The sequence below is a fragment of the Tursiops truncatus genome, chromosome 2 (genome assembly GCF_011762595.2).
Source record: "Tursiops truncatus isolate mTurTru1 chromosome 2, mTurTru1.mat.Y, whole genome shotgun sequence".
Lineage (NCBI taxonomy): Eukaryota > Metazoa > Chordata > Mammalia > Artiodactyla > Delphinidae > Tursiops > Tursiops truncatus.
The window spans coordinates 132,522,977-132,546,239 of NC_047035.1; the positions used below are offsets into that span (position 1 = coordinate 132,522,977).

The 23,263-nt window shown below is 39.2% G+C and overlaps 1 protein-coding gene across 5 annotated transcripts in view; it reads right to left on the bottom strand.

Moving 5' to 3' along the window:
- The window catches only part of CHD2 (chromodomain helicase DNA binding protein 2), a 127,715-nt gene that overhangs the window by 96,678 nt on the left and 7,774 nt on the right, over window positions 1–23,263 (bottom strand). For 3 of the 5 annotated variants that reach the window (XM_019945654.3, XM_019945653.3, XM_019945657.3), the window contains 4 exons: window positions 12,236–12,467; window positions 8,739–8,825; window positions 6,917–6,978; window positions 613–720 (listed from right to left, as the gene is read on the bottom strand). In XM_019945654.3, coding sequence (XP_019801213.1) covers window positions 613–720; window positions 6,917–6,978; window positions 8,739–8,825; window positions 12,236–12,467 — 489 coding nt within the window. Of the gene's footprint in view, window positions 1–612; window positions 721–2,310; window positions 2,505–6,916; window positions 6,979–8,738; window positions 8,826–12,235; window positions 12,468–23,263 lie in introns of those variants that run through there. The other 2 variants (XM_019945655.3, XM_073801362.1) reach the window with 2 other exon arrangements.

Here is a 23,263-nt window from a genome sequence, read left to right on the forward strand (position 1 = left end):
CTGGCCCAAAGTCAGTATCTGCCAAAAGCATCCTAAGCAATACTACAAGGAGGTAAATTTTCCTGGGGCCTCTCTGCCTCCTGCCTTCCGTTCCCCATCACCACTACCTTTCATTGCCGTATGTCTGATCAAAAATTACCAGTTTCCTCTCATCGCCACCTACTTCCTTCCCTGCACAGATTCTCTGCTTAACGTTATAAAGATTATGAGAACAGGGTAATAAACAGTAAAGTATGCTTTGAACCAGCCAATTAAACTTAACAATTAGTTCTCCCAAAAAGAACTTGTACACTAGTCAAATACACAGGGAGCTTTTTTTAAGAGTGGAAGATACATTCGCTCCTCAAAACTAGTCTGCCTGGAGTATGAACAGTAAGATCCACTCTGAGCTACATACCATGCAAACACACAAAATCAATATAAGTAGCTCAGTAATCGAATTACTTGTTAATGATGCAGGCTGGCAAGAAGTTAACCAGACATTCAAAATCCGGAATCACAACACACTGTACCCCATCAATTAAGGCCTTCAGGCTAGCACTACATCGTCCTTCTCAATCTAACACAAACTAAGCTCGACCAGAAGCAGAGATGTTCAAGCAAACACTGCACCTTCTGGGGACAGGTCTTCTGGCTTTCACTTTTTTTTGCTCTGGTTCGCTCTCTGCACTGGTGCCTTGTTCCTGTTCATCTTCTGAGGGCTCCCGTTTCCATTTTTCTCTGTGATCAAAAGCAAAGCAAAATTTTTTTTTCTAAAAGAATTCTTCAAGATTTGTTTAGCTTGAAGAATCTGACAAATCTGACAATCTGATTAGCCAAAAAGGCAGAACATGTATATTTTAGATATTATGCTAAAAGATTTGTTCTAGCTCCATTTAAATTTTGGTTGTGTTCCTTCCTAGGCTGTGTAATATCTATTCCTATTTTATATCTGGTATCAAAAATAAATGAAAATGGAAGCTAAGGCTGTATTTTTTAAACCGTTTGTTCTGAAAAAAAAAAATCCTGCTAAATCTCTAATATTCTATTTTTATTTACTACTATCATTGACCAGATTGAAGCCATAATATATACTAGATCAGAGGTTCTCAAATTTTAGCATGGATCAGAACCACCTCAAGGGCTTATTAAAAGAGATTTTTGGGCCACAGCCAGTTTTTGATTCAGTAGGTGTAATGTGAGGCCTAAAAATTTGAATGTTAACAAATTCAGATGATGCTGAGAGACTTGAGAACTACTATACTAGTTATTTTAACATCTTTAGAATACACTGAGAAAACAATCCCCAAAATTATTTTTCAATGATAAATCTACTACCTACTAAATAACCTGTTCAACTAATGAAGTAGCTTTTAATAATTATTAAATACAGTAGGTATTCTTTTGCTCCTCAAGATCGTAGAAGACTTGGGAGAGCCATACCCTATAGGTGCCCTACTATCCCCAAACAGTTTTTGAAGTTTACTTGAATACCAAACAAGACATCACATAAACTCAGCTCATTTCTCACCTGCAGGGAAGAAGGAAGGAGCATATATAATAGCTACTGGGCATGAAATATCTAAAGGAAAAAAAAAAAACTTAATAGGCAAGAACCTGGGGTTCTCTCTAAACAAAACAATTACCATTGTGTCTCTGGGTCTGTGTATAGAAAATGAGGTTATGCTAAAGACAACTCTTGCCAAGTTGCAAAGTCAAATCAATATTCTTCATGGGAGAGTAAGTCCAAGTAATAGTGGAAGAACCTTCCTAAAAGGTCCAGGAGCCACCCTGCACTTGAATTAGTGGAAACATCACAGGAAAAAATGTTTTTTAACCCTTCCATGAAAAGGCAGTGGAGCACTTCTACGTACATTACTCAAGTTCTACTGGCACTACCATTTCATATCCATTTACCTAACAGTAGGTCACTACATGTGGGCAGGGTATCTTTGTACCAGAGCTTAGCACAAAGGCAGGCAAATGGAGATACATCTTTGTTAAATAAAGAAATAATTAAAGAATGAGTCCTATCAGACTGTCAGACAGGTAGGGTGCTTTCGGAAGCAGACTGGTAAGATATTAAGGCCTACTATTGTCACCTAATATCCTTCACTCTCTCTTTAAAGCAAACTATACTCTGGGAACCTGCTTTATTCTCCTTGCCTAGAGCCTCGTACAATAAATGTCTGCTAAGGAATCCAAGGAATAGATGGTGACGACCAGGAAGGAAAAAAGGAAGATGTCTCCAGCAATTGGGAGATTGGCACCTATGGCTACAGTCTCCCTTGGGCCAAGTCCAGAACAGTTTACCCTTTAGAAGGAACTCACACAGTCAAACTGGAGAGAAGTGGTTTCACAGGAAACAAGCTTGAAAGAACATGCACGTAAGACCTAAGGGAGAGCAGATCAGATGAGAAAGATCCACAGTCAAGTATTATTTGTAATTTACATAACTCTGCCAGAAATTGAGAATCTATATCAGGGTAGCTAATAAGGTCCACTTCCATAACTTTAGGAGACTAAACTGGCAGTAAACACTGAGAGAATGGATGTTGAGTCTAGTTTTCCAGTTAAACTGCAGATTTGTAGACTTACAGACAACCAGGAGGACTTAGAATCTCCCAATATAAGAACGTACAAAGGGCTTCCCTGGTGGCGCAGTGGTTGAGAGTCCGCCTGCCAATTCAGGGGACACGGGTTCATGCCCCGGTCCGCGAAGATCCCACATGCCACAGAGCGGCTGGGCCCGTGAGCCATGGCCACTGAGCCTGCGCGCCCGGAGCCTGTGCTCCGCAACGGGAGAGGCCACAACAGTGAGAGGCTCGCGTAACACACACACACAAAAAAAAAAAAAAAAAAAAGAATGTACAAAAAATTAGCAAATTGTCTGGTTCAAAGGCCTCTTCCCAGGTAGGGGGAAGCTCAAGACCAGGGAGAACAAGCTGTTTGGTACATGTCAAATCCCCAACCCTGCTACTCTCAACCATAACCTACTGAAGACCACAGAATCTGCAACATTAAAGCCAGGGTTACACATTCTGGGAGGATCTGAACAATCAGAGGCCTAAAAGATCTAAATGAGTTTTATGTATGTGTATTTGAAATTGGCTGGATTACTTCAAACTTCATTTTAATTTTCCAGAATAGAGGGGGAAAAAAAGTAAGTTACAACTAGCAATACTAAGTCATTTTGTATAAGGGGTGAAAAAGGCAATCAATTACAAAAAGATTACTGCCCAACCCTGGCTCTCCAACAGGTGAAACCGATGTCCACTTCTAGTTTGCTAGCTTCTCATATAATGCAAATTTTATGAGGGAGACTCCCTGACTAAGCTGTATATTATATGCTGGGCTACAATGAAGAGAAGTCTAAAATATAAGATCGTGATTAAAATATTTTTCATACATTAAAGGAGACTTGAATTGCCAGATTCAGCTCTAAGAGGCCATCAATGGGATTCCCTAAAAGGGAATCAATGGAATTTTTGCCAAAATTTTGGGAACTGGGGAGAAAACTACCAAGATTTGGCCACTGAGGCCTCAAGGCAATATAAATAGATAGGAAAAAGTCAGAATGCAAGTTAACTGGGTATAGTTTTCTTCCTTTACTAAGAAAAGGTGGTTGATAGGACACAAATCAAATCTGAACTGTAAAGGAGGGAAGGAACAAAAGCCATTTTTAAATAAAATGGGCCTAAACTCTGGTCAAGAGCCATTGAGGCTTCCTATTAACTGTCTCTAAGAGCTCAAAGAAGGGAACTCCTTTCTCCTCCACTTTAGAAGGCAGGTAAGGAAAAGAGGGAAAGAGTTGCTTTAACTTCACTGATTTTCAGTAGATTTTCCCGTAGAGAATGCCTTTCAGTACCAATTCCCAGTGAAAAGGGGAAATCTGGGGCTAACGAGGATTCTCTTCCAGTGTCACAGGACTGTGACAGACTTTCAATTCAAAGCAATGGAAAGGGAGAAATAACTATAATCCCAGGAGAATAACTTCAAATGATTACAGCTGAAATACTTTTTGAAATTCCAGTTGGGAGAGAGGGTTTTGGAACCACTGTACAGTGGGGTTAAGCATTACTGGGACCGTAACGAGTCAGGAGAAATCCCATACAACATTTCACAAATTAGGGTAACATGAATAGCGACTACACAGAAAGGGTTCAATGATCAAAACAGCATGAGTGGGTGAAGCAAAACTCAAAATTTTGTTTGTATGACTTTAAGTCAGGGGTTACAATCTCAAATACCCACTGGGGCCAGGTAAGGACCATAAATGGGGTCAAATGGAGAACTCACGGCCTCTCCAAAGGTTACAAAGACCAGTGTTATATGGGGCAGCACCGACAGCTTTTCTCAAAAACTAGAAATCTAGATTCTTACATACCATCCCTCAATTTTCAACACTGCCAACTAATTCAAAAAATGTTTTCCTCTTCTAAGCTTTTAAAATGCTAATTCACATGACTCAAGGAGAGTTACTCCCTTCCAAGACTGTACCTTCAGAAGTGTCAATGTCATAAAAGCAAAGAAAGTCTGTGAAAGTGCTCTGGATTAATGAAACCTGACAACTAACATATATTTAACCCTAGATTGGATCCTGTCCTGGGGGTGGAAAAATATTATGAAAGACATTATTGGGTTGACTGACAAAATGGGAATATAAATTAGACAAAGGGGTTGTAGCAATGTTAAATCTATTTACGTTAAAACTGTATTGTGCTTATGAAAAAAAATCCTTATTCTTAGGAAATACACACTTAGAACTCGGGGGTGAAAGACCTTGATGTATGAATCTTAGTCTGAAACATGTGTGCAATATATAAGGAGAGCACCCACAACGATAAAGCAAATGGTGCAAAAATGGTAACCAACGGTAAATCTCAGTAAAGTACACAGGCATTCTTTGTACTACTCTTATTCTTACAATTTTGCTACAGTTTGAAATTAATTCCAAAAAAAAGTTTAAAAATGGCTCCTTTTAAAAACTTTAAAATCTGTGATACAATCTGCAGGGCAGGGTTTCAGAAAAACACTTTTCTGTGCTAATATTTCCAAATTTCCACTCCCTTTGAGTGAGTCTCTCAATTCTGAAATTCATGTGCACACACACTGGGTTCTGTTACCCTTGCTCAGATCACAGAGGCCCCTGTAGTGCTATGCCTTGCAACCTGAGCCTTAGCAGTTGTAGGACCTCCTCTAATTAATGTTAGAAGAGAAGAGGTCCCCATAAGCCCTAGTACTCTCCAGCTGCCCAGAGGATGACAAGAAGTGAGGCCAGCCCAGGGCCCAAATAAACAAGCATGAGGAGAACCTCAGCTTCTGCTAAGTTCCTATGGAAGCAGCCAGGGGTAGAAAAGCAGCATCACAGAAGACACAAACCCCCCACAAGGAATGAAAAGGTTCTACTCAAGGGAAAGAATGGTCCATGAAGGCCACTGAGAGTTGCCAACTTTGGAGAGCTCTCAGGATTGACAGGAGAGGGAAAATAAATACAGAAGCCAGTCAAAAGAGTAAGTCCGATGTGTTACACAGGGACTGAAAAAATGGAAGGCTTCTCCACACCCAGATAAAGCCATTAAAATGAGGAGTTCAGGGACTTCCCAGTGGTCCAGTAGGTAAGACCCCACGCTTCCACTGCAGGGGACACGGGTTCGATCCCTGGTTGGGGAATTAATGCAGCACGGCCAAAAAAAGGAAAGAAAAAAAACGAGGAGTTCATGTTTTCAAGTACAGCCCATTTAGATTCCAGCCAAGAGACCAGCAGAATGTAGCCAGACGGTGGAGGAAAAAGCACATGCATGGACTTCCCAAAAGCCCCCAAAAGGCCATTAGCCTGGGAAGCTGAGAACAGAGTCTCCCAAGCAGGCCCTGGGACTGGGGAACAAGAGCCTTCTGAGCTGCCAAGAAGTACAGGCTTGCCTACAGTTATCATTTCTCCAACTCTAACGAAATATTTGAAACACAAATGAAAATCATATGCCCTGTGGGCAGGGCAATATTAAATACTACTTGACTTTTCTTAGCATAGTTTCTAATAACCCTGTTAGGTCAGCAGAATAAGTATTACTCTATTTTGGAGAGGAGGAAATGGATTTTAAAAACTCACATTACTTTGCTTTAGGCCAAACACTTAAATTAACGATCACTAATACTTTAAAACAGAGAATATATAACTGGGGCTCTCAGTGGGAGCCAAGGACAATCGTTTACCATGAGAACCCCCTGAATTTGTGTGCAGGGTTTTGAGTATTCTTCTGAGGAGACAGGCTGTAGAATTCAGTTTGTCAAAGGGATCCACACATCCCCCCAAAAAAGGTTTTTTTAATTATTTCTCCCCCCCCAAAAAAAAGCCAAATTTTTTTTACCATAAGTAGAATTTTTTAAGTTTTAAAATAACAAATATATAATCTATATCATAAAGGGATTTCATATTAAGCCCATGAATTAAAATTTTCTGGCTTATGAACTGCAATAGTAAAACTACATGGAAACAACAATGTGAAATTTCATCCTAAAATGGGTGTCCAACCAATATAACTTTGCCATGCCAACACAAAGAACGAATGAATAGGAAAAACAGCCAATCTAAATGTGTCCCTTGTTTATCTACAATAGAATACCAAATGCCTATATGTTTGATATTCGTGCACATTTTTAAGAAAAAAAATAATTGGGCTAACTGGGCAAATCAGATGGAATAGCTGGGGTTTGCCCCATAAAGTAGCCTAACACCTACATGTGAAAAACTAAGAATCCTGGGCTTCAAATGCCACTGCTGCTGCAGCAGATTCAGATGAACAGGAATCCAAGATAGCAAGAGACAGAAGTGGACTCTGGGCCCTGGGGTGCGCTACAGACACAATGAAGGCAGTCCCAGAAATGCTCACATGCTCCAAACTACCAAATCAAGTAATTTCCCCCATGAAAGACTTACTGTTTTTTCAGCTGCCTCTGGCCTCTTCTTTTTGGGCTCCCACTCTCAGACCCGCTACTTGCCTTCAGTGTGTGAGGGGGAAAAAATGATTACAGACTTTAATTCACAGTTCTTAGGGATAACACTACCCCCTGGTTCAACAATCTACTCAATATATTCAATATGAGTTTTTAGACAGAAAGAAACCTAAGCATCTGATTGGTGGTGCTCCCTTTTCTTTTGCTTTGAAAATTAATTTGTCTGTTACTGCCGAGTTACTTCTAACACCAGGAAATATTTCTTTCAGCTTGACTTCTGAAAGAACACAAACGCCAGGAAATATTTTTTTCAGCTTGACTTCTGAAAGAACACAGTCCAATAAAATTTTCTGTGATGATGGACATGTCCTGTATCTGCAGTGGCCCACAGAGCAGCCAGCAGCCACATGTGACTGAGCCCCTGAAATGTGACTGGTGTGACCAAGGAATGGATTTTTCATTTTACCTAAATTTAATTAATACACATTTTAAAAGACACATGTCTAATGGAGACCAAACTGGATGCTGCAGATATAGACTGTCACACAAAAATGCCACACGTTTAGTGTGCCATTAAAGGCGGTGACTACGGACCTGTTTCATTTCAGACTCATTAAAGAGCATGTTCAGTCATGAGCCAGCAGCCCTCTGCTAAAAGCACAAGGCCAAGTAACTTTACAGTCACAGACATTTGAACAACTCTTTTTTCTCCCAAGTTAAGCAAATTGGCAAAGTACTCCCGTTGCTGTTAGTCTTGTGCCCTACAGAGAATGTGTTAATTTATACACAAAAGAGAAAAGATGCGGCTGGTTATAACAAACATGGGAAAAAAAAAAGGTAGCTAAGGTAAACCAGCTCAGAGGTCACTGAAAATAAAACACCATAAATGCAATGAAGGTGTTACGGTCAATTAAATTTTTTAAGTGTATTTACTACCCCAAACTCACTAACCTTTGGCTACTAATATTTAACTTTCGTCAGAAAGATATTATATATTTAAGAATAGCAAAGTTCTCCTAAGAATGCAGAGAGGGGACATTTCACTGAGAGACCAAAGAACGTGTCTTCAGAATGCAGTCTATAAACCTAACATAGAGGTAAAACTTAAGAGGATTTCCGTAAAAACATCACACAAACTGAGAAAAGGTCTGATTCTATAGAAACAACAGAACCCAGTACATAACACTAATTTTAAAAACCATCAATCTATTCAATCTCTGACAATTTGATCAGAGAGTAAATATGTGTTAAACATTTTATACTGCACATTAAAAATGAACTAGGAAACCAAATTTAAACCATTTAGGTAAAATAAAATACTTAAGTTAAGCAAACTCTCCTTCCTTTCTCAGCAGTAAATCTGAAACTACTTCCATTGTTACATGTGCTTAGTTACCCAGGTAACAAAATCTAGAAGATTTAGAAACTAGGTATTTTAAAAAGTAAACTTCTTGCTATAATCAACTGCACTATGAGAAACATTAAAAAAAAGAGAGAGAATTTGAGGCCAGTTCTATATAATACTCTAACTCTCTACTAGAGCATTCACATGACATGATCTAACTCTCTAAATGATCTAACTCTCTACTAGAGCATCACAAAACATGATCTTTCTGGTAATTTTATTTTTTTAAAAGCCACATGTGGCTTTTCTTCTGTATTAGATTGAGAAAGCTCACTTTCGAGTCACTTAACTCCCATGCCTGAAGTTCAGTCTCGTTAATGGTAATACATATCAGAGTCAAAAAGGATAAGATAATTAAGGAGTCTGAATGTATCACCTTGAAACATTTTTTTTTTCTTACCTCCTCCTTAATATTAAATCGTGATGGTTCTTGTCTGCTTCGGTTTGACCGCCTAACCCCATAAACATCAGGATATTCTTCCCACATCTGTAAAATTAATAGACCACGCGTGAATCGTTTTTTCTTGACCCCCATTTACTATTTACATTACTGGAATACGTATTTCAATTTAAGAGAATTCAATTAGTTATTTGGTTATATATCAAAAGGGGTTTTTTGTTAGCTTTGTTTATGAGACAGTGAAGGACCATCTTTAAAAAGAATAAGGCGTATTATCCGAGAACTCATTAAAGTTGTAACGATGCCTCTTCATTACTAAATGGCTTTAAACTAGAGGTCACACTGCTTACCCATTGTTAAAATATAAACTTACAGTTGAATAATATGGCAACATAAGAGAACAACTGCTTCCACTAAAGACAAAATATTTACTGATGAATTTTAAGTCCCTAATGCTTTCAGTTTTAGCTTTGACTGCACAAGACTCATCTGAGAAACTCAAAAAAATCAGCAGGGCCCCACCACCAACTCTCATTAAATAAGAATCAGTGCATTTGCATATTTTTTTAATTCCTCAGGATGTGTAACATGCCAGATACAGGCAAATTCGGTATTTCTTATGTTTAGCTAGAAGTTCTCAGAATGAGACCCAGTGGCACCCTTGCTCTAGCACACTTCATTTTATTCTCTAACAGTAGTTAACCCTTTGCCTTTAAGACCTGATTTTTAGTAAGGATCCTCACTAGTGATCAAACAAAGTTTAAAGAGGAATCAGTTGAAGAGAACATTTTTTTCACAATATACTGACACTATTTTATTAAAAGACTCAAATCAATAAATATAAAAAATTATAAAAGGCCCCCCTTCTTCCACCTCTAACAATTAGTGTAACCCCTAGCCTCACTCTCCTTCCCACAGATAACTATTAACAGGTATGTTGTGTGTTCTTTTAATGAAATCAATCACCTACAGGCAAAATGAATTTAAACGGATTGTGGAACAATGAAGTGAAGATGCTCAACAGGAGGTAAACACGTAGAAGAGATGCTTGAAAAAGCCAAGATTAGAAATGTGGGTTTGTCATCGAAACACGGGTGACAGCTAACGTCATGAAAATATTTGGAGTGAAGCAAGAGGAGAAGCCACAGGTTGAGGCTCATCGTGAAATGTGTGGAAAGTGGACCCCCAAAAAGACAAAAATGATGAAAGACGATCCAAAAACACATAATGTCACTAAGCCAAGGAAGGACATAATCAACAGTGCCTTTAAAAAAAAAAAAAAAAAAAGCCAAGTAAGCTGAAGAAAAACAAGGCCTCCAAAGGGAACAAGCATGATGTTCTAGGAAGAGGCATTTTAGAACCAGAAGCCATATAATCATGTAATCCAGCATCCTCAGTTTATAAATTCAGTTTATAAAAGTAGAAAATCCTTAACAACCTTAGAATAATATGAGTTGGAGGACAAAAGGCCCAACCAGGAGTCAGTAATAACCAAGCAGAAAGAAATCTAGGCAAAAGAGGCAGCACATGCCAAACGCTCTGAACAAATGGGGCAGAGAAAGGAAGGCAGCAAAGAGCGTTGCTCTAGCGCTGCCTGCCAACCCCTCCCCCATCCTTTCTTGGACCTCTCCTAGAGCTATGAAATGACTCAGCACAGGTATTTATGGAGCTTTTATTAACTGGGTGGCTCAATGCTTTAAATGGCACTACATCAATTAGTTTTCCCATTTAAAAAGACAGGCATTCTGGCTCACCTGTTGGGACTTTATCACAGTATATACTGTAATACATACATCCTAAAATCATCTTGTGTTCCTGTTTGTCCTTTTGAGGGCTAATGATATCTAATTCAACTAGTCAATAAAAAGCTACCATGTGAAAGGGAAGTGTGTACAGAAAACAATGAGCTTTCTTTAGAAGCTCATTTTAGAATAATAGTTTTTAAAGTCACAATCCAATCATTCTAACTGGCTAGTACATTCACCTATGTATTTATTAACTTTTTGGAACTTATCACCTTAACTTTAATATTCCTGCCTAAAGCTGTACTTCTATCTTAAAATTCAGTCTTATTCCCCTTTATCTCTTTAAAGGGAGTTTCATATATATATATATATGTATATGGTCTTACAGTTAAACTGTGAATTCCAGACAGTGAGCACGATTTCAGCAAAGTTTTAAACACCTGACGCAAGTCGTGTTTTCTATGGCTTCTTTTACTATCTGCAAGTAAGGAACTCTCCCCTGTACAGAAGAAAGTTAAAAGGTGGCCAAGCAAGACCTTCTGCAGGTAAATTTCTGAGCTGAATGACACTCAGAGAAGATCTCTAAGTGGTACTTCGACATTCAGGGTCTTTCTGAAATAGGTCACCACCTGAAATGTCTCTTGTGAAAGGTCACCACACACTGAGCAGGCAACAAAGCACAACACTTGAGTGTTAGAAGGTCACTTCTCTGGTGATGAGTTAATTAGCAAGGACAGCTTTCATTTTCCTATCCCTAACACTACTATCAGCATTCCCCAACCTCCCACCAGCTCTTAAGCGTCACTTACCATTAAGCAATGACTACGCTGGGAATAGAAGAAATGAAATAACACAGTTAATCCCAATTCTGTTTCAAGAGATAAAAGCAGTTTTTGTTTTTTAATTTCAGGATTGTTGAAGCTATTTTGTAAAACTTGCAGGTAACTTTAAATTGTTTGTATCGCTACAAAAATCTTTGTGTGCAGATGTAGGTTTGTATTTTAGAAGAAAAACTGATTTAGCATAAAGCTTTTAGTTTCTTTAAGACATTTTACTTCTAAATTTCTAAAAGCAATCTTTTTTATATTTTCAGTGATTCTAACTTAATTCTCTCAAAAGGGAATTTTAAAACATCAGCTGCATTTCTCATGACTAACTAGACCAAGTCATTAATTCTTCCCCAAAAGGGATGCATCCCAAAGTTTGGACATCAATGAAAAAATGCTATGCAACTCTATTTTCGCCTTTTTGCATTCTCTGCTGGAAGATTCTTGTTAAGCAAATACCTACATTGCCTAGGTACAGATAATTTCTTTTCTGTGAGGAGTATTTCTCCTTCCATTCTTCAATAGAACAAAAACTACCCTTATTCTTGAATTGGGATTATCCATCACACTACAACTGCATTCCACAATCATCTGTGAATGACTTTCTCTGGTATAATTCAGTGCTGTATTAAAAAATATATATTTTAACCACCTTTTTTAAATGTTAAAAACCAAAATAACAAAAACTGGTCTTTCTGCCCTATAATTTGATGGTTTATGTAATTATTTTCCTTATAGCCCTGTGTCTAATGAGTAGAGCAGAAAGCACTCCCCATTTAGACCCACAGACAGTATATTATTAGAAAAGGTGGCTGTAGATGAGTTTTCATTATCAAGATACACTAAGGAGTTTTCCGTGGGAAACAAAGGTCTGCCAGCTGGTCCTAGCTCACAGCACGTTTGTACTGTACAGCAAAGCCGATACCTTCTTCACATCAGCTATCCGTTCCTTCTTAGAGGCTGGCTTCTCTTTGGCTTCTGGAAGAACTGGCTGGGATTTGGAACCTCCCGATTCACTTTCAGATTCTGACTGACTCTCCGAAGATTCAGAACTACTGTTTGACTCGCTGCCATGTCCACTTCCTGGATCGCTGCCCTGCTCACTCTCCGACTGGCTGCCTGAGTCTGAACCCGAAGCTTCTTCAGATGCTGAATGACTTAAAAAAAAAAAAAAAAATTAAATATTTAAGAACTGCCACATAAATCTGTTTTAAAATAAAAATCCTAGTGTTAATATGACAGCAGATAGTAATTTGGTAATACAAGATCAAAATTTTCTAATTCACTTTTATAGTCTTATTTGCAAACAATGTCATTAGTCCCATTCTCAACATCCCTAATAGCTACCATTTCCTGAGTAGGTACATGATGCCATATGCCACCTAATTTATATAGATTAGCTTTTTTAAAAAAAAATTAAAAGGGGGATATTATTTTGTCCTTCATTCAGATGAGGAAAAACTGAAGCTCAGAAGTAGTTAAATAACCCTCCCAAGATGACACAGGTAGGATTTGAAACCAGGTCCATCTGCCTGAAATCCACTAAGTCTTATTTGTTCATCATCAGTCCCTCCCTCCTTAAGAGACAAAACCAAACCAAAATGAAACGAACGAACAAACAAACAAAAAAGCAACCAACGCAGAACAAAACAAAACCAAGGCAGAGTCACCCAAAGAATAAAAATGCAATCTGGTTGCAATTATCCAATCAGTGGTTCTGAAAAATAGGTGCAAATTAAAACATACACATGAACCCCAAACCAGAACTCCTGCCTTGAAATCTCCTGCAGTGAGTCCCAGAACTGGTAGACTTAACAGAAAAGAATAAACAAAGAGCCTAACCCAATGAAGACTGCCATTGGCTTCCACACACCCCCACGCCTTCCTCATTCCAAACCCCTCCCAGGAAAGAGCAATGGTAAGTAGGTAGATGAAAGCAGAAGCCACACACACACACACACACACACACACACACACACACACACACACGCACACACACACACACACACGCACACACACACACACACACGCGGCCAGGGAAGATTGAAGGCAATATACCACCCCCTGTTCTCCAATAGTTAAAAAGTAATTCATGGGCATGCTGATAGGAGTGAGGATACTCTAAAGCAAAAAGACTAAAGTTGATGGACTCTACAGGAAAAAAGTGTACAGCTCACTCAACTCTTCCGCTTAAAAACTATCTTTTCATTTAGGAGAGGCAGAGCAGAGGAGGAGGCAAGCAGCAACCCACAACCTAGAGTAACATCAGCAGAAAGGACCCCGAGTTTAGCAACCAGGAGATAAAAGACACACGGCACGAAACCAGAAAGGCTCAAAACAAAAACAAAAAAAAGAGAGAGAGGCTTTGTATTTTTGTTATTTACCACCACTCCCTTCCAAACTAGAAATGAGGCACTATCACTTGACAAACATGTCCACAGAATGAACAGGAGAGTACACTGGGAATGTCCAGTGTGATCCACAGCAAGCACAATGCAGTTGAGGGGACGTTAGTTAAGATGAGAAAGCAGTGAGAATAAATGGAGGGGGAGGGCGTCTACCTTGGAAGGGGAGCAGAAGGGGAAGACCATTTATTAATTGCCTATCATCTAACAGATGCCAGGCAATACGCTGAGTACGTTACATGTTCACTTTGCTTATTTCCCAGAACAACGCTTTTAGACACTATTATTCCCATGTGAAGGATGAAAAAATTGAGAAGTTTTAAATAACCTGGTCAATGACAAAACTAGAAAGTGCTGGGGGAGTCGGGGAGGGGAGCAGGAATTCCACCTCAAGTGTGGCTCTAAAAAGCTCATATTCTATTTTACCACAAGAGTTCAAAGCCTTAGAGACTCAGAAAATAAACCTTATCCCTGTTACACAACATCCAAAACCAGTCAGGCATCCCTGTAACAGCGACTGAGTACCTACAAGGCCTCATTATACTTACTGACTCCTTGGTCCTTTGCACAGGAAAGCTGACTAGTCCAGCTGACTAAGGCATCTTAAGTCACTTTTTCTCCACCTGTGACCACTCAGAAGGTGGTCACCAGGCAAGAGGATAAAAGAGGAAGTACAGTTAAAAGGTGTAGGCTCTGGCCTCCATGGCTTGGGTCTCCGTCCTAGATCATCTCAGGCCTGTGCCCTCTTTTAACCTGTGACATAAATCATTGCAAATATGATGTAAACATGCAATGCCAACTCCCACATCAGGGTATATGTGTGTATACAAATATCTCATTCTCTTTAAACTGCCTCATAGAATGAATACACTACATTTATTTAAACTGCCCCCTTATTAATGGAACATTTAGGTTATTTTTAAACTGTTCTCTTAACCAACCAGCAACAAATATCCGTGATACACTTCCATATCTCTGTATTTCTGAGTATTTAGATTTCCAAATTGTTCACTATAACCAATAAAACTATAATATCTTTGTATATATGCCTTCATGTGCAGCTCTGTATTTGTGTTTGTGTAGGAAAGTGAACTCTGGAAACATAAAAATACATATAACACCTTTTAGGTAAAAAACACATCTATGTCTATGTGCATAAATACATTTTAATCACCAAATTGCTAACAGTGGTTTACTCTGTGAGATGGGTTATTTGAGTACCTAGTGGATTCCATGAACTACTTACTGGTGCAATTAAAAAATAAAAAAATTAGTAACTCTGAAAGTCAAACTCAAGAAAAGATAAACATCAAGTTTACAATTGTATTTACCTCTGGGGGTTGAGGGAGGTAGATGTAATCAGAAAATGATATTGGTGGGGGACTTCCCTGGTCGTCCAGTGGTAAAGAATCCACCTTCCAATGCAGGGGACGCGGGTTTGATCCCTGGTCCATGGGAACTAAGATCCCACATGCCACAGGGCAACTAAGCCCGTGCCGCAAACTACAGAGCCCACACGCCACAACTAGAGAGAGAAAATCCGCACGCCACACTAGAGAGAAGCCCGCGCACAAGGAAAAGCCTGCGCCGCAACGAATAAAGATCCTGCACGCCTCAACTAAGAGCTGACGCAGACCAAAGGAAAAAAAAAATGATATTGGTGGGTTTTATGACTGAGGCTGAGTGGTTGAGTTCATAGTCATTTGTTATGTAAGTATTAATCTTTTTAATGTTTCAAATGGTTCATAAAAAATCCAACCAGAAGAGTCAAATTCAAGGCAAGGGACGTTAAGTATCCCCAATCCTATACAAAATGAGCTAAAGATATGAATGAGGGTGAGACCAAGTGTTGTTTTTTTTTTCCCATCATTTCTAAAACAAGTCAGATTTAAGAGACCTAAAATAATATTCGGGGGAAAAAACGTTTTTAAAAATAAGCCTTAATAAAGACATAAATGAATTAATTTGCATACTTCTCCTAGGAGGACAAGTTTCTAAATGTTGAAAGAGAAAAAGAATATTTAGGAAAAAACTATAAATACCTTCACATTTAAGGCACTGACGGTCTAATTATTCATTCCAAAGGCAGGATATTTCCTGAAATGTTATGCAGATTCACTATTAATGCTGAATGATAATAATAAATACTATCAATATTAAGTTATAGTTTGTAATGTTGATTTAGAGTAGGAGATGTGGGATGTCCACAGGACTGAAAAAAGGGACAAATCAAGTTAGTGGGTGAGTAGTCCTTTAGCTAAGCTTTCACCTAAAGTAATAAAATTACCTGATTTCCAATGGCATTAACAGTTATAAGGCAATTAAAAATGTAATTTCCAGGAATGATTAACCACCATAAATACAGAATCCTCATGAAAAATAAGTTTACCTAAAAATTACTCAAAACCTAAGTTGCAAACAAGTTTTATAATTTCTGATTGAGCAATCATCACAAGGGAAATACAATGCAAAAATAAATAAAAGGGACAAGTCAAAATTGGGAGTTTTTCAATTCCAATAGAAAAATGCTTATTTAAAAAAAGCTTACTTCTTTTCATTCACTGATAAAAAAGATTTGACATCTGTTCAAAATCCTTTTTGAAGCTGGCAAAAATGGAGTGATTAAGTGTCTCTTACAACTGGACTCTGAAAGCAAGCAGCATTAATAGCTATTGTTCCATTTTTAATTTTTAATCACCGCTTCCCAGATAACCACAAGAGGGCAGCACAACAACACTTCGCTACAGAGCAAGCCTGCGGGTTCTCGGCCCAAGAGCTGCCATTTCAGCACTTACTGGGTACTGTTTATTTTCCTAAACTTACAAAATGGCTGAACTGCTTGGCAGAGCTGTATTTTCTTTTTGTTGGTGGTGGTGAAAGCAAAATCTGGTAAAAACGCAAAGCCATCTACACTGGCATTCCATAAAGTTTATCTCCAGACTATGTTCTATCAATATTAAAATAGTTAACATTTGTGGAGCACTTCTGTGCCATTTGCAAACATTCCCCTCTAATCCTTCATTTTACGTAAGAGGCCTAGCCCAAGTGTGTGTAATGTCACCCCCCAGCCCCACAGCCTGAATTATGAAATCCACACTACTATTAACCTCTAAGTGGTGTTGCTGTCCCTGTCATAATCAGTTAAACAGATTATTAAACCACCCAACAAGAGATTAAGGCCAGAATCATTCCAAGGGTGGTGCAGGACAAGTCACTTCTATGTGTCATAAGAGGATAGAAAGGCAAAGATTAAGTCACGAGTTTCTTACTGATGAAAAAAATACTGGATGTAGCTCCTTAAATAAATTGAACAGTATCTTTAAGATCTCCTCCACCTCTAGTTCAGGTCCTATGATTCTTAAGAATAAGCTACATTATAAACCAGTTTCAACGACAAGTAAGAGACTGAGAAAAGAAAGTTCAATGTATACATAACAAAGGATTTATACATACAACATATGAAGAATTACATAGCAAAGAAAAATCCAATAAAAAACTGGGCAAAGGAAATGGACAATTACAAAACCCAAACTGCAGTAGCCCATAAACATATAAAAAGGTAATTAAACCTCACTGGTAATTTGGGAAGTGTATTTACAACATATTATTTCACATTAATCTGCTTGGCAGAAATTAAAGTCTGGTTAATATTAAAGTATGATGAGAAAGTAGGGAAAATAGTACTCATATACCATTACTGAAAAAGTAATCAGTAGAAGCTTTGGAAAGCTATTTGGCATATTACCCTAGAAATATGCATGAATCGTGTGAGTTAATCAGTGGGTATATCACCTAAACAAATTATCAAATGTGTGCAGGAGATGGAAAGTATAAAAATGTTCAGAGCTCTGCTCATAAGATTAAAAAAAAGGAAATAACCTAAATGTTCATGTATGAAAATGCAAAAATAAAATGTGAAACATTCATACTATGCAATTAACTACAACAGCTAAGACTAGGGATGAATCAGACCTATAAATATCAATATGACAATTTCAAAACTATCATATTTTTTTAAACACAAAATATATTACATGAACCATGTGCGTTTTTAAAATGCCAAGGTTTTTATATGCCAAGTTCATGAAAGTGACTAGGGAAAAGGGGTGAATAGGATTTTAACTATATCTAACTTGTTGAAAACTCTAATTTTATTCTTTGAACTTCCCTGAATTTTTCTTAATTTCTCAAAAAAGAGCTGTTTCTAACACTGGAGAACTGATCAGTATTCCGGAGTAGACCTTCCTAGGATTCGGCAATTCTTTTGGAACTCACTTTAACACTGGAAACACTAAGGATCCTCTTTTCGGAAAAAGGTACATATATGTAAGAGACAAAATACACACAAAAATGCTGTGTAGTTTCAGAAGATAAAGGGTTAATTCAGTCCCACCAGTAAACCAGCCCACCCCACCCCAAGATTAAGAAACCCAATGATAATGGAGGAAAAATCTACTTTTAATAACCGTATTTCTAAAATTTTCAACTGGTACCAGGCAGAAGTCACCTTTATCTCTATTATGCTACTCTGCTCCCCAATAACCAGTAAACATTTGAGTAGTCCTACATAGTTTAGGAAGCATTAAACAAATGGAACCCAGGCATACATATCATTACGGAAAAGTGAATTATAACAAGAAGCCTGGGTAAGGTACAAATTAAATATTCATTTGGCAAATACCTATCCCAATGTGGGTCTGGCAGAGCACTAAGGATTAACATAAAAGGCGAGGCAAGCTTTCTACTCGGGTAACAACATGGAAGACTAACCCTTCATGCAGTGAAAGGCAGTTACAGAGAGAACTCTCCCTATAATCTACCATGCCAACTGATGTATTTACATACATTTAGAACCCTGAGGTTAGATGAACTTATTTGACCAGGAGTTCCTTTCAGCCCTTTGAGTCTTATCTTTCCTTATTAACAACTTTCAGGCTACAGTTTTAGACTTTTATAAGTTAGCAACTTCAAAGCTCAAAGGAGATTTAAAAGTCCTGGCTGCTAACCTCAGTAGTAAATGTGGAACTTACGACCACACTGTCATAGGAAGTAAAGTGAAGTCCCTGAATCAGGCCACAGAAAAGGAAAAGTGAGGCCTCCCAACTTTCTTAATAACAGCCAACACTCGCTGTGGCAAGCACTTTAGTGTTTTAGACCAGTTTCTCACACTCACCATTACTGATGTTTTTTTGTTGCGGGGGAATAAGGGGTCTGTCCTGTGTATTGTAGGATGTTGAGCAACATCGCTGGCCTCTACCCACTAGATGCCAGCAGCACCCCGACCTGAACCCAAAATACCTCCAGACACTGCCAAAAGTCTTGCTGGGGGAGGAGGTGGTGTCCCCAAGCTGAAAACTAGTGTTATAAAAAACAGTATTTTACTTAATTCTAACTTCCCCAAGAGAGACATACTATATACCCTTACTCCTATTTTAAAGACAGAGAAACAAGCTCAGAGGTTCCTGCCCGAGATTCTACAGCTAAAAAGAAACAGAAAAGAGACCCAAAGTCCCGTTCCATTAGCCCTTATTTCCCAAACCTGCCTCAGTGCAAGAATCAAGGGAGGCTGTTGTTCAACATACAGATTCCTGGACACCACCCCAGAATGACTGAACTCAACACTTCCAGGGAAGAAGCCTGGGAATATGTTTAACAAGCACCCCAGGTGATTCTTAGCAAGTAAATCTGGGGACTTAAATGCCTATATAAAGCTAAATTTAGAGGAAACAAACTTTTTAATCAAGCAAGGGAACTGGAACACTGCAAGGATTTGACCCATCACCCCCTTCCCTCAAAATGACAACTTACCAGCCATATACTGCCTCCATTTTAAGGTCAAATCAACCAGCATTATCAACTGGAACTGAAGGCGCCCTCTAATTAAGGTTTTTGACAGCCACCACACTCAGGAACCATTTCCCCAGAGGGCATGTCTATAGGACAAGTGTTCGCAACGCTGGCTTTGCAATGGACACACCTGGAGCCCTTCTGACAATCTCCCCCCCTCCCCTCCCCTCCTCTCTCTCCTCTTCCCTCCCTCCCCTCCCACTACAAGACCCCCTAAATCCAATCAGGTATGGGCCCGGGTTTTTTAAATTCACAAGTGATTCTGATGCAAAGCCTATGCTGGAACTAAGTTTACCACAACAAAAAACAAAAATTAGAAGCAAAGCTCAGTCTCTACAAACTGTGGCCAAATCCAAAGTGCATGTGTGGTGCTGGAGTCTGTCCAACCAGAGGAGGGCCAGGTTCTCGTCTCCAGCACCCCTCCACCCACCACCTTTCCTCATACTACTCCCCCATCGGTTTCTCAAACTACCCCCAGGGGAAATCACTGGATACAAGTTAACTTGAATCTTTCCATGTAAAATCACCGCCTTTTGAAAAGCAATCTGTCTCTGGCATAAATCACACCAGTGATTTTCAGCTTTTGGTTTCTTTAAAAATGTAAAGTTTTTTAAGACAAACAGAGTACACAATTAGTCTACAGTTTTACTATTTTCCCCAATCACCTACATAGTTTCCTCTTACCTATCTAATCCTGGAGCCAAACTGCCCATGTCTGAATCCAGTTCTAGCTACCCTTTATTCCCCCTTGTGCCTCAGTTTTCTCATCTACAAAAGACGGGTGATAATCCTACCTACCTCACAGACGTGATGTGAGGACAACTCAAAGTAACACATATCAAGGACTTAGAACAAGTTGCAGGCTCATAGTAGGCACTATTGTTAGCGATTATTGAATCTCTCCAAAACAATCAATGCAGTTTTCAATGAAAAATCTCAATGATCATTTCATCTACTGGTTTGCGCAACTGTAAGCAGAACCAGAATAAACGGATAGGAGAAGTAACTATAAATCCTCGTTAAGTATACAACCCCACTGAAGGAACAGGATGACAAGAGTATAAGAAGAGCTCAGCAGGAGGCAGGACCACCCACAGAAGTTCAAAAGAAGAAAGCTCTGTGACAGTTAACCTGGGAATGCTAGTGGAAGGAGGTCACTATCATTTCTGCTACACTAACCCTCACACTAAATAAAATATACATTCAAAACTCCTTGAAACAGTGCCTGACACAGTGAACACTCAATAAAATGCAAATCTACCCTGGTATTCACCACATGTTATTTTCCTTCATGACAAAATCCAAATGAAAGATTACCAGCCACGACTGGGCTAAGAAAGAACTCATACAAATGCAATACCCTGAGGTTTATTTTTATATTCTATTCTCTTGTTCTGTTTTTAACGCTGGTTACAATTCACAACCCACCAGTGGGTGACAAATACCACTCTAAATAACTGATTCACAGCACAAGCCAGGGCCACTGCTCTAGCCCTAAGTTACCTTTATCAGCTATGGGGAAAAGGAATTCTGAATGGAATGTAACTGTTCAAAGTTAATTCTGGAATCCAAACTTTTGGAGGTCTCTAAACGGGTTCAAGTAGACAATCACAGTAACGAAGAGATAGCACTAGAACTTAAAGCAATTGGAGGTGAAAACATCCCATTAGTATAAACATTTCAAAGGTATGCTACAGCAGGATCTGGCATGACATTGAAATGGAAACTTTTCCTCTTCCATCAAGCATACAACTCCCCCTTATCAGCACCCCATCCCCCATTGCTTCCAGACCTCCAAATTCAAGCTGCCCTAAAAAGGGAACTGAGAAAATAGGACAAGGAATGGAGAGACAAAGGATTAGAAAAAAATGTAACAAGTGCTCCATCAGAAGATTTGAAACACACAGGAAACATGCAAACATATGGAAACAACACATGCAAATTGGAAACACATGGAGAGCTTTTAAAAATTAATCACAGGGGTTGGGCTGGACATTGGTATTTTTAGAAGCTCTCCAAGGTCTGAGGTAGAAACAAAAAATAGAATTCAACAACTCAAACCAAAAGTAAAGGAAATGAAGAAAGCAGAGGAAACCCAAAACACAAATCATGAGACTATGGGTCTAACACAATAAACTGGACATTAGGCATTATGTTAAATCAAATGCCGCTATGGTGAAGACTGATTAGTAAAAGCAAGCTACAGCCAATTAGATTTTTTTTAAGATTTATTTATTATTTATTTACTTAATTTATTTTCGGCTCCGGCGGGTCTTGGTTGTAGCACACAGGATATTCGTTGTGGTGCATGAGCTTCCCTCTACCTGTGGCACGCGGGTTCCAGAGCGTGTGGGCTCTGTAGTTTGCGGCACGCTGGCTCTAGTCGAGGTGTGTGGGCTCAGTAGCCCCGCAGCATGTGGGATCTTAGTTCCCTGACTAGGGATCAAACCTGCATCCCCTACATTGTAAGGCAGATTCTTTGCCACTGGGCCACCAGGGAAGTCCCGCCAATTAGATTTTGTTGTAAATATTACTGTAGTTACATTTATATCCAAACAGCACTGCACCTTGGTATTAATTATTCACTCTTGTACAGCTTGAGAGGGAAATGAGACAGAGGGTAAACCAGGGCAATAATTACCAGCTCCAGAAGGAGGAAATAAGGCATCTACTCAGAGTGACTGCCAAGAGGAGGGCTATGACTCACACAAGCTGGTCTACTCCAGAAAGAGTCATATGCTCCTTTCAAAAGGCTGGGTTTCTCAGGGGGATAAATTTTAAAAATAAAAACAATTAAAGGATTAACTGCAAAATACACCCAAGGTTTCAACTAACTATAAGAGGACCTGCCTCCTAAAATCATTTTAACAAACCTCTCTCCTAACTTGCCTAAATAGACCAGACTCCTGTGGGAGGCTAGGCCACCAGCCACAGAACCTCACGGGCAGCCTGGCTCTTAAAGAGGGACTTAGAGGGACTTCCCTGGTGGCTCAGTGGTTAGGAATCTGCCTGCCAATGCGGGGGACACGGGTTCGAGCCCTGGTCCGGGAAGATCCCACATGCCACGGAGCAACTAAGCCCGTGAGCCACAACTGCTGAAGCCCGCGTGCCTGGAGCCCATGTACCACAACAAGAGAAACCACTGCAATGAGAGGCCCAAGCACCACAACGAAGAGTAGCCCCCGCTCGCCGCAACTAGAGCAAGCCGGCGCACAGCAACAAAAGACCCAATGCAGCCAAAAATAAATAAATAAATTTATATATAAAAAAAAGAGGGACTTAGAACAGAAAAAGAAAGATGAAGCATTAGTAATAAAATATTACTAGCAGCTTGCAGTTACTGAGTACTTTCAGTGTAACAGTCTCTCTTTGTTAAATACTTTATAGGCATTGTGTGATTTAATCTTCATAACCCAGTGAAGACTGTCATTATCCACACTTTTTTTTTTTGGCCATGCCACCCGGCATGCGGGATCTTAGTTCTCGACCAGGGATCGAACCCGAGCCCCCTGCAGTGGAAAATCGGAGTCTTAACCACTGGACCACCAGGGAAGTCCCATATCCACACTTCAGAAATGAGAAAATTCCAACAGTGTACTTCATTAGCCTAAACTGGGAAGAAAAGTTTTCAGTACTAAAGTAAATGCTGCACTAGTGCCCATCATTGTACACAGCTCTTGCTCGGCACGGAAGGAACAGTT